Source organism: Gopherus flavomarginatus, chromosome 3 (assembly GCF_025201925.1).
Source record: "Gopherus flavomarginatus isolate rGopFla2 chromosome 3, rGopFla2.mat.asm, whole genome shotgun sequence".
Taxonomy (NCBI): Eukaryota; Metazoa; Chordata; order Testudines; family Testudinidae; genus Gopherus; species Gopherus flavomarginatus.
Genome location: NC_066619.1, coordinates 10311341 through 10323945, shown reverse-complemented (window position 1 = coordinate 10323945; position 12605 = coordinate 10311341). Strand labels below are relative to the sequence as shown.

The window sequence follows — 12605 nt, the reverse complement described above, 5'->3', positions numbered from 1 at the left end:
AACTGGTTCTGTAATTGGCAAGCCATTCACAGTCTTTGTTCAATCCTGAGCTGATGGTGTCAAATTTGCAGATGAACTGAAGCTCAGCAGTTTCTCTTTGAAGTCTGGTCCTGAAGTATTTTTGCTGCAGGATGGCCACCTTAAGGTCTGCTATAGTGTGGCCAGGGAGGTTGAAGTGCTCTCCTACAGGTTTTTGTATATTGCCATTCCGAATGTCTGATTTGTGTCCATTTATCCTTTTCCGTAGAGACTGTCCAGTTTGGCCGATGTACATAGCAGAGGGGCATTGCTGGCATATGATGGCGTATATTACATTGGTGGATGTGCAGGTAAATGAACCAGTGATGGTGTGGCTGATCTGGTTAGGTCCTGTGATGGTGTCGCTGGTGTAGATGTGGGCAGAGTTGGCATCGAGGTTTGTTGCATGGATTGGTTCCTGAGCTAGAGTTATTATGGTGCGGTGTGCGGTTACCGGTGAGAATATGTTTCAGGTTGGCAGGTTGTCTGGGGGCAAGGACTGGCCTGCCACCCAAGGCCTGTGAAAGTGTGGGATCATTGTCCAGGATGGGTTGTAGATCCTTGATGATGCGTTGGAGGGGTTTTAGCTGGGGGCTGTATGTGATGGCCAGTGGAGTCCTGTTGGTTTCTTTCTTGGACTTCAAAGAGAAACTGCTGAGCTTCAGTTCATCTGCAAATTTGACACCATCAGCTCAGGATTGAACAAAGACTGTGAATGGCTTGCAACTACAAAACCAGTTTCTCCTCTCTTGGTTTTCACACCTCAACTGCTAGAACAGGGCCTCATCCTCCCTGATTGAACTGACCTCGTTATCTCTAGCTTGCTTGCTAGCATATATATACCTGCCCCTGGAAATTTCCACCACATGCATCTGAAGAAGTGGGTATTCACCCACGAAAGCTCATGCTCCAAAACATCTGTTAGTCTATAAGGTGCCACAGGATTCTTTGAAGCATAATATGTACATTTTATGTTACATAAGCTCAGGTACATTGTATATTAACTGCCAAAATATGTATTAATGTATCAGAAAGGCTTTTGAGTTTGGAAAAATGAGATAAGGTATATGACTTACACAATTGGTGCAAGTGCTGGAGGAACCAACCAGGGGTCATGCTCCTCTTGACCTGCTGCTCACAAACAGGGAGGAATTAGTAGGGGATGTAGAAGTGGGTGGCAACCTGGGCAGCAATGCCCATGAGATGGTTGAGTTCAGGATCCTGACAAAAGGAAGAAAGAGAGAAGCAGAATACAGACCCTGGACTTCAGAAAAGCAGACTGACTCCCTTAGGGAACTGAAGGGCAGGATCCCCTGGAAGAATAACATGAAGGGGAAAGGAGTCCAGGAGAGCTAGCTGTATTTTAAAGAATCCTTATTGAGGTTGCAGGAACAAACCATCTCAAATGTGTAGGATGAACAGTAAATATGGCAGGCGGTCAGCTTGGTTTAACAGTGAAATCCTTGCTGATCTTAAACACAAAAAAGAAGCTTACAAGAAGTGAAAGACTGGACAAATGAGCAGGGAGGAGTATAAAAATATTGCTCAGGCATGCAGGACCGAAATCAGGAAGGCCAAATCATACTTGGAGTTGCAGCTAGCAAGGGATGTTAAGAGTAATAAGAAGGGTTTCTTCAGATGTTAGCAACAAGAAGAAAGTAAAGGAAAGTGCGGTCACTTTACTGAATGAGGGAGGCAATCTAATGACAGAGGATGTGGAAAAAGCTAATGTATTCAATGCTTTTTTTTGCCTCTGTCTTCACAAACAAGGTCAGCTCCAAGACTACTGCACTGGGCAGCACAGTATGGGGAGGAGGTGACCAGCCCTCTGTGGAGAAAGAAGTGGTTCAGGACTATTTAGAAAAGCTGGACGAGCATACGTCCAAGGGATCGGATGCACTGCATCCGAGGGTGCTAAAGGAGTTGGCACGTGATTGCAACATTATCTTTGAAAACTCATGGCGATCGAGGGAGGTCCCAAATAACTGGGAAAAGGCTAATATAGTGCCCACCTTTAAAAGAAGGGAAGAAAGAGAATCTGGGGAACTACAAACAAGTCAGCCTCAGCTCAGTGTCCAGAAAAATCATGGAGTAGGTATTTAAGGAATCCATTTTGAAGCACTTGGAGGAGAGGAAAGTGATCATGAACAGTCAGCTTGGATTCACCAAGGGCAAGTCATGCCTCATTAACCTAATTGCCTCCTGTGAGGAGATAACTGGCTCCGTGGATGAGGGGAAAGCAGTGACACGTTATTCCTTGACTTTAGCAAAGGTTTTGATATGGTCTCTCACAGTATTCTTGCCAGCAAGTTAAAGAAGTATGGGCTGGATGAATGGACTATAAGGTGGATAGAAAACTGGCTAGATAATTGGGCCCAACTGGTAGTGATCAATGGCTCCATGTCCACTTGGCAGCTGCTATCAAGTAAAGTGTCCCAAGGGTCAGTCCTGGGGCCAGTTTTGTTAAATATCTTCATTAATGATCTAGAGGATGGTGTGGACTGCACTCTCAGCAAGTTTGCAGATAACACTAAACTGGGAGGAGTGGTAGATATGCTGGAAGGTAGGGATAGGATACAGAGGGACCTACACAAAGTAGAGGACTAGGCCAAAAGCAATCTGATGGAGGTTCAACAAGGACAAGTGCAGAGTCCTGCATTTAGGACAGAAGAATCCCATGCACTGCTACAGACCACGGACTGAGTGGCTAGGCAGCAGTTCTGCAGAAAAGGACCAAGAGGTTACAGTGGACGAGAAGTTGGATAGGAGTCAACAGTGTGCTCTTGTTGCCAAGAAGGCTAAAGGCATTTTGGGCTGTATAAGTAGGAAAATTGCCAGCAGATCGAGGGAAGTGATCATTCCCCTCTATTCGGCATTGGTGAGACCTCATCTGGAGTACTGTGTCCAGTTTTGGGCCCCACAATATAAGAAGGATGTGGAAAAATTGGAAAGAGTCCAGCGAAGGGCAACAAAAATGATTAGAGGGATGGAGCACATGAATGATGAGGAGAGGCTGAGGGAACTGGGATTATTTAGCCTGCAGAAGAGAAGATAGCTGTTTTCAACTACCTGAAAGGGGGTTCCAAAGAGGATGGATCTAGACTGTTCTCAGTGGTACCAGATGGCAGAACGAGGAGTAATGGTCTCAAGTTGCAGTGGGGGTGGTTTAGGTTGGATATTAGGAAATACTTTTTCACTAGGAGGGTGGTGAAACACAGGAATGGGTTACCTAGGGAGGTGGTGGAATCTTCCTCAGAGGTTTTCAAGGTCAGGCTTGAAAAAGCCCTGGCTGGGATGATTTAGTTGGGAATTGGTCCTGCTTTGAGCAGGGGGTTGGACCAGATGACCTCCTGAGGTCCCTTCCAACCCTGATATTCTATTATTAGAGCTCATGAACTACTACATGTATTGTTATCTTGGTTCTACAGTGCACTGATGACATGTTTCTGATGTAGAGTAGGGAAGAGTTGTTTTCATGTACTGGTGTTCATGTTTAATGCTGCATTCTGCCTAATAAAGGACTTATTTTACTTTATATTTTTGTCATAAGCACAAAATACCCTCTACAGAAAGAGCTGTGATGGTACTTGTACCCACACTATCTCACAAAGGAATTACACCTCTTCCCATGTGTTGAGAGGAAAGACAAGCCCCATGGAATGGACTTGAAATGCAAGACCGGAAGGAGCTGACAGCTGTGGCCTATTAAGAGAAAGCCATAAAAGGCTACTGGAATCCACTGAATTTCCTCCCACATGGAACATAGGATCGAGTACTGAAACCCACAACTGGGTCCAGCAGTGCCCTATTTATGGCCCCCTTGCCCAGGAGGGCTTGCACTGTTTAAACAAATCCTGCTAAGAAGGGAAAACTTTGTGGTTATACAAACTATATTGCCTTGGGAAAGTTTGTGTTTAGCTTCTCAACTACAAAAGAGGACTAGAACTAGCCTTTTTGCACTAAAGTCAATGGGAGACTCAGTGGTAAGTATAAAGCCTGATACCAAGTGTTTGTAGGATTGGTTCCATACAGGTACCTTTAATAAGAAGGTTCCACACTTAAAAAAAACACAACATAAGTATCAATTTATATATTCCACCCCCAAAACCGATGCAGAATAAGATTTTTGAGAAGTCCTCTTACCAGTTACAAAGGAAACCATTAAGGAAGAATCAGAGGGATAGTTGTGCTAGTCTCTATCCACAAAAACAACGAGGAGTCCTGTGGCACCTTAATGACTAAGGGATTTATTTGGTCATAAGCTTTCCATGGGTAAAAACCCTACTTCTTCAGATGCATGGAGTGAAAATTACAGATGCAGGCATCAATATACTGACACATGAAGAGAAGGGAGTTACCCTACAAGTGGAGAACCAGGGCTTACAGGGCCAAAAAGAATGTACATTCAAACCCGCACTGTTTCACTATCATGTGGAGTATATACTGTATTACAACACAGAGATAAGAGGAATTTCAACTAGAATTTATCATGGTTAAGTACTGCCCTCTGCTGCACTGCTTAGGATTTTCCAGTGGAAAAACTAAATTCAGTCCCCAGAGTAAGGATTTTCATGTGAATCTGAGTTGTAGGACAGGGCCTTTATTTTCTGCAGCCCTTCACGTACACTGTATCCAAAAATATTTTACAGGTTCACAATACAAACAGCCAACGGACACAAAACCAGAAGCAAATAGGAATAAATGTTTTGGGACAAAGATATTTTGTTAAAGCTTCACATTAGCTCTCAAACCTTAATTTCAATCTGATAAAAATGAAATGAATGCAAACTGGGGCCCATACAGGAAATAAGTAAAACCTTTACAAAAGAGCATTAGGTCAGAGATTCATTCCATATCAAAATTCATACTCTGCATTAATGCTTAAGTGCATCATTTAACAGAATCAGAGTTTATACACTGGCTCAGTTTTCTCTCCAGCTATTTAATGTTGTTTTCTGTTGATAGCTGTGTTTTAATTTAACAAAAGTTTTAATTTAATGTAAGTGATACGAGTTTCATCTTTAAAATTAACAAAAAATGATAATGTAATTATGAGAGAGGGGCTTTGAGTAAATGTCAAATTCCAGATGGTGAGTATTTACTGAATGTAAGGAAGCTAAACCAGTATCTTTCAACAGTGATTTTCAACCTGTGGTCGGTGGACCCCTGGGAATTCGCAGACTATGTCTAAGGTTTCCAAAAAAGGGTCCATGCCTCCATTCGAAGGTTTTTTAGTGGTCTGCAAATGAAAAAAAGGTTGAAAACCATTGTCTTACAACACTCTTCCAGACACCTGTAATTTGGAAACTCTTCAGACTTGTTAAACTTAATGTAGATACCAGATCATCATAAATGGTGTGTGGCGAACTCAAGTTACCTAAAGTTCAGTCAAAACCATGGACCTACATTTTATTTGCCATACAATGTGTACAGCCATCGTAACTGGTTTGGTCCCCAAATCCTTTTACTACACCAGCCTGCTTGAGGTCTAATAAAATAGCAGAAACACATACTATGCTAATTATATTTTTATACTTATAATAAAATGTTATCAGGTGGACTTGGAGAGTCAGGCTGGAAAAATGTTATGTAATTCGGGAAATTATAAATTAAATGCTGGAAGCCTCACATTCTTCAGTAAACAAATCTGACATACTGGAACTCTAGCTAATCTCTGCAATTCAAGACCAGATTCAGGGGGACAACTAAGAAACAAAACAATACGTTTATTCATATCACACACGTTCCAACTTCACAAAACCTTGACAACTAGGAAAAAGGGATGCTAATGGTCACCTGCTATGGTTAAGGATGCATGCCACTTCCCATAGTAATGTCACTTCTAACAGTTTGCAGCTTAGGAAATGATCACCTTTCAGGCTCAAAATCTCAATGCTAGGCTTATGTCCAAGGAACACTTTTTTGTGGGGGAGGGGGAAGATAGGGAGAGAATAAGAAAATGTTCCTCTGTTTGAATGTATGACGAAAAATACACTTTCCTCATAATAAAATAGGTCAACTTTATAGAAGTAACAATTGACGGTAGAACACTGATATTTGGCATGGAAATAGTCCTAATTGAAGTGAATCCCTTTAAGCCTCTCAGAAAATTAGCTTTGCGTTTTTGGAGTTATGAGCCTTTGAAAATCATTCTGTGAATATGCACAACATTTTGCATGGGTAACTGCTAAGCTCATAAAGAAGACAGCTAAGGGTATGTCTACATCTACAATTTTGCAGCGCTGGTTGTTACAGCTGTATTAGTACAGCTGTATAGGGCCAGCGCTGCAGAGTGGCCACACTTACAGCAACCAGCACCGCAAGTGGTGTTAGATGTGGCCACACTGCAGCGCTGTTGGGCGGCTTCAAGGGGGGTTCGGGGAACGCGAGAGCAAACCGCAGGGAAGGAGACCTGCTTGCACGGGGGTTCGGGGAACGCGAGAGCAAACCGGGGAAGGAGACCTGCTTCCCCGCGGTTTGCTCTCGCGTTCCCCGAACCCCCCTGCAAACCGCAGGGAAGGAGACCTGCTTGCTCGGGGGTTCGGGGAACGCGAGAGCAAACCGGGGAAGGAGACCTGCTTGATTACCAGAGAGGCTTCCTCAGGTATGCTGGGATACCTGCTTATTCCACGGAGGTCAAGAAAAGCGCTGGTAAGTGTCTACACTTGATTACCAGCGCTGGATCACCAGCGCTGGATCCTCTACACCCGAGACAAAACGGAAGTACGGCCAGCGCTGCAAACAGGGAGTTGCAGCGCTGGTGATGCCCTGCTGATGTGTACACCTCCTAAGTTGCAGCGCTGTAACCCCCTCACCAGCGCTGCAACTTTGTGATGTAGACAAGCCCTAAGAACGGTCATGCTCTGTTAGCTGGAAAACTAAGTTACAGTTGCATGTTCCACTTCTGTCCCTATAAAAATACCCTCTCCAAGGAAATGTGCACAGGTTTGGGCGTCTAGTGGTCTAAAGTTCTGTTCCCATCTCCTTGGCTGATTGGCTTTAAGTCTCTGCCCTTATTTATTGAAGCCTCATACACTTTGGAAAGTAATACATACTCTGCACCTTTTACAGAGAAAAACTGAAGTGAAGCTAACATTTTCAGAAATTGCCTCTTTAGTTTGAGTCTCCAATGCTAGACTAAGTACCTAGATATTCAGAGATGCTAAGTTCCTGGATCTCAGATTGACCTCAATTGTTATATAAAATTAACAATGCAAAGAGGCTGCAATCAGGAATGGGGAGTCTTTTGTTAAACGTGATACAAAGAACATGTCTAAGGGTGTACTGGCTCTTTAAAGACTGCCCAAATCAAGGCCCAGTACACTCCTGTTACTGTTGAAGCCCACATCAAATGCATTCTGGGACTTGCAAGTTCTAGGGTGCTTAGGCTGAGAGCAAAAAAGCTTCTGGGAAAGGGGTTAGGGCAAGGATGGGCAAACTTTTTGGCCCAAGGGCCACATTAAGGCTGCAAAAAGGTATGGAGGGCCAAGTAGGGAAGGCTGTGCCTCCCCAAACAGCCTGCCCCCTACCCACCCGCTCCCACTGCCCGTCCCCTGACTACCCCCCCTTCAGAACCCCCGGCCCATCCAACCCCTACTCCTGGTCCCCGACCGCTCCCTCCTGGGACTCCTTGCCCCTAACCATCCCCCTGGAACTCCACTCCCTCTCCACCCCAGCCCCTTTCGGAATGTGGCCCTGTGAACATGGGCAGGGGACTCAGAAGGAGCAGGGGCAGCCACACAGCTGGAGAGAAGTGGTTTTTTACCCTTCAAAGCGCCGCTTCCGTTCGGTCGGCTGTGTGGCCGCCCGGTGCTCCTCCGGAGTCCTCCGGCCATGTTCCCTGCACTCCCGCCTGCTCCGCTGCCCCCATAGTGCAGCCCCTCCCCCCTGGCAGGGGGTGCGCTGGTACTGAGCTGCCCGAGTTCCCGGCCCTGGGGCCTCCTATTGTTGGGGGGCCCTGTGACAGGGCACCCTGTGTTCACTGGTAAATCTGCCCCTGAGCCGCGCCGCCTGAGAGCCAGCCACGCTGCTGGCATGGCAAGCTGAGGCTGTGGGGAAGGGGGGACAGCAGGGAAGGGGCCAGGGCTGGCCAGGAGCTCAAGGGCCAGGCAGGATGGCCCCGCGGGCAGGATGTAGTCTGCGGGTCGTCGTCTGCCCACCTCTGGGTTAGGACCATAAGTAACCTTCTCAGAATAGGGAGAGAACTTGAAGTGAAGTGACTCCAGTTGAGAAGAAACCATGGAGGAAGCCTATAGGAAAAAAAGCTTGTGGAATAGCTTGAGAGGAGGGCCAAGCAGCAGACAGGAAGGTAAGAACTCTGGGAAGGGGTGTGTGTGTTTAGTAAAGAATTGCCTGTGAACCCTTGCACCATGAAAGTTTAGCAATGCACCCAATGGGTGAAGGTTTATGGACTTCAGTTCTGTTGGACTCTTGTTTACCTCAGAAAGGGAAGAGGTCAGGTTTTGCCAGAGGGCTAAACTACCCTACCAAGAAAAGTGTAATTGCGACAACGACCATGCTTAACTACAGAGAGATAAACCACTACAACTGTGTCATTGCCTCTAGGACTTTACAAGCTACAGTAATTAAGACAGAATGCACCCAGTTTAACAAACAAACAATAGAGTATAGAAGGTTAGGTAGGAAGAATGAGTTTTAGGGTATGGCTACACTCGAAACTTCAAAGCGCTGCCGCAAGTGTGAGTGTAGTCGCAGCGCCAGCGCTGGGAGAGCTCTCCCAGCGCTGCACGTATTCCACATCCTCATAGGGCTCAGCTTGCAGCGCTGGGAGCCAGGCTCCCAGTGCTGCGGCACTGTTTACACTGACGCTTTACAGCGCTGTATCTTGCAGCGCTCAGGGGGGTGTTTTTTTCACACCCCCGAGCGAGCAAGTTGCAGCGCTGTAAAGCGTCAGTGTAGCCATAGCCTAAAAAGGATAGCTCCATATTTACAAAGGCTTGTACTGCAATTCAATTTTAAACATTGTCAAATACATGTGCATCTATTGTTTTTAAAACATTTGCTCATTTCCTTTTCTTTAAAACTTGTGCCATTGCCTATTTTCCTTTTTTTTTTTTTTTTTTTTTTTTTAAGTTTTGCTTATGAAAGTTTCCAGAATCTCTCTCTCTCTCAGTTTCAATGTACGGGTTTTTTTAACCATGTATTTCAGATCATTTTTATACCTTTGCATGGATAATTATAACATGAGATAGGAACTTCAAGAAAAAATATTAAGGATTCTAGACATGTATTTAATTCTAGGAATTGACAACACGACACATGGAACCACTTATAGGTTAAAAACAGTATTAGAACCACAAGAACGAGCAGGGATACCTTGCTGTATTAATCAAGATGGTCGAATATCAATATAACTAGTACTAAAAAAATGTTTACATTTGTACTGTATTTGGAATGCAGCTGAGTGTATAGCTGCCAAATCTGTCTGCAAAAAGTATTTTTTTTCAACAGGCACACAATTAATAGATCCTGAAATTGCTCTGAGATTGTGTGAATGAGCCTATGAAAAATTCAACAATTTTATAAAGAACAATTAGGATTTTTGGAGCCAGCATTACTTTCTAATGAGTGATTATCCATTAATTTCATCTTTGTTTTTCTAACATCTCAGCTAAACCTTGAAAGTTGTCAGTGTCAGATTTGAGGACAAAATTAATTAGAGAGGCAGTTACAATAAGCAATTCAATTTCATTTTAATCTGCTGAGTGTTGCTTTCCAGCAATGCACATTTTAGTCAACCAATTTTGTAACTAACAAAACTTTTAGCAGTCCTTAATTTGCACAGAACAGGAATTTCAATATTATTGCATTGTTTGTACATTAGCCTGTAAAGAAAAAATAATTCATTTCCATTTCACTTATGTATGAATTGTAGTTTTTCCTTTACAACTGAGAAACAATTCTGTTACAATGAAACACACAAGACTGTATGCAGAACAGGCACAACGGTATAAACTAAGTGAGAAGCTGAAAGGAAATGTATTGTGCAAAAGAATATTGGTATTTAACTGCAATTAATAGACTCCCACAATATACATCTCTAAAAAGGTCCCCTCCACCGACATCAGTACTCAACATGCACTCATTTCACATTGTGAAATAAGTATTTATTTTTGTGCATGATGCAGTCTGCTCCCTACTTGCTACTTCCCTAATATGTACAATCTCGAGCTATAAATTACTAACGAGTTAACTTTAAATCATCTGATGTAGCCTTAAGATTTTTTTTAAAAGCAGTCTAATCCAAAACTATCGCTTGTTGGATATTATAGTGTCCATAAAGTAAAATTCAACAAAACATTATGCCAAGATATATTTGCAAAGTAATAGTATAGCAGTATTTGAGGATTAAAAAAAAAAATACCTGTTTTTGTTAGCAAGAGATTATCCAGATGCCGGTCTCCAACTCCAAGGATATAGGTAATAACACAATAACCAGCTGCAATGACAAGTAAATTATAAAACAATCAGGAATATTCCATATCCTGGATACTATGTGTTCCATACTGTTCATAGTAGTAGGTTTGCCGTTAGCTTAATTCTTGAAAAATGGATAAACTGGGGAATCGAGAACACAGTGAGGTATAAAGAACAACTTTTGAAATAAAATGAAATGCATAGAGAAATGTAGTAGGTATCTTCTTATGTATTAATGAAATCCTAAGATCTAATACTGTACAGTTGTATGTACATTTACAAGACTACATATGCTTAAAATCTGAAAGTCACCTTATTTCTTCCAACATTAGATCAGCATGGGATGATTTAATACACCATGAAAGTGAAACCAAAACAAATATTTTTAAGTCTTGCATGTAGAATCGTTTACGCAATTCTATTTGCCAGCATTATACTGCTTTCACACTTGGCTCCTGTAATCTAATGGTGACAGTGAAGTTACAACTAAGTCATCAATGAGTCCCTAATGCTAACAATGCTCACAATATTAATCTTAGAAATGGTGGGGGGGGGGGGGGAAATCACAGGAATAATGTTTCTGACAAAAAAAACCAAGTTGGAAGAGCATCTAGCTTGTGAGTAATACCTGAGGTCTCAAGAGGGAGACCAGTGCAGCAGTCTTTCAAAACTTTCTGTAATCTGCCTGCAATAATATCTAGGGTGAGAAATACTATTTGTAACCAATTTCTTTAGTGAAACTAGCTTAGGTTGCACATTTGGTTTCATTTGCTTAGTAATCTGTTTTGTTCTGTTTGCTACCCCTTTTACCACTTAAAATCTGCCTTTTTTAGTTAATAAAATTTATTTTGTTTATTATAAAGCCCAGTTTCTGTAATTTCTAGCTGGGGAGAGGGAGGACTAGAAGTTGTGCATACCTTCTTCCACACTGAGGGAGGAGGCAGATTTCACAGTATACCTTTGGGTCTACATTCCTGGGTGCTCAAGCAAGTTCCTTAAATTGAGTCTTCCCAGAGCTGATCTGCAGCTGGGTGTGGCCCTGCCTGTGTGTGTGTGTGCGCGTGTGTGTGCGCGTGTGTGTGTTAAAGGAGGCTTTAATAGCCTGGCTCAGCAAGACAGGTTAAAGGGGGCCCATGCTGTCAGAACATATAGACTCAGTGATATTTCAGAACATCAGCTAGCTTCCTAAGGGGCATAACCTGTCACACCAGCCTCATGTTGTTAGGCAGGGCAATAAATTTCCCAAACAGATCTTGCAATCATGTAAGTGTTCATTGGTTATCCAATATTTATCAGTATCACTGCGCTACTATATTACTTAAATGATGAATTCCTCCCAGTTGATTAGACTCTTCCTGTTGGTATGCACACTTCCACCTTTTCATGTTCTCTGTATGTATAAATATCTCCTGTCTGTGTGTTCCATTCTATGCATCCGAAGAAGTGAGCTGTAGTTCATGAAAACTCATACTGAAATAAATTTGTTAGTCTCTAAGGTGCCACAAGTACTCCTGTTCGTTCGGCGGATACAGACTAACACGGCTGCTACTCTGAAACCTGTTTTTAAATAAATTCTACATACAATGCATTTGAATATTACTAAGTATACAGGTCCAATAGTGGCACACTACTTTCCTTTGTGCCAATAGCGGCACATCTAATCAGCAAGTAAACATTTGTAATAACTTACCACAGCTTTTAACATAAGTGTCCATCACCTCTGCACTTATCCCATTAGGACCGGTCTCACTTGGTGCATGTTTTCTGAAGAAGTTCTGGAAGGACATCAAAACACTTACTTACCCCATAAAGCTTTGAACTAACTTCAGGGCAGATAGAAAAGTTAGCAGTTTATGACCTTGGTACATCTATTACCATACTCTGTGAAGACACACTTCTGGTATCAATCCTGCGACTTATAAGAATGTCAAGGTTGAATTCAAGAATGCGTTATGTTCAAAGTTTTCAGATAACGTTAAACAAAAAAATGTAGCCAGTTATGTTTTCATGCTATGGTTTAGATCTTTGTTCGCATTTTCTTATTCACCAAAGCAGAAACAGATTTAAAATCACTGTCACAAATTGAAGTGCTCTTCCTTTAAAATAACCCATAAAATTAAATTTGTATTGCTGAGTTATTGCATAAAATT

At 42.6% G+C, this 12605-nt stretch overlaps 1 protein-coding gene across 3 annotated transcripts in view; it reads right to left on the bottom strand.

The window, feature by feature from the left end:
* The window catches only part of PIK3C3 (phosphatidylinositol 3-kinase catalytic subunit type 3), a 132730-nt gene that overhangs the window by 47870 nt on the left and 72255 nt on the right, over positions 1 to 12605 (bottom strand). For all 3 annotated transcript variants that reach the window (XR_007773106.1, XM_050943569.1, XM_050943570.1), the window contains 2 exons: positions 12146 to 12230; positions 10403 to 10477 (listed from right to left, as the gene is read on the bottom strand). Coding sequence is in view for 2 of the 3 variants with exons in the window: in XM_050943569.1 (XP_050799526.1) it covers positions 10403 to 10477; positions 12146 to 12230 (160 nt within the window). In the remaining variant the exon portion in view is untranslated. The remainder of the gene's footprint in view (positions 1 to 10402; positions 10478 to 12145; positions 12231 to 12605) is intronic.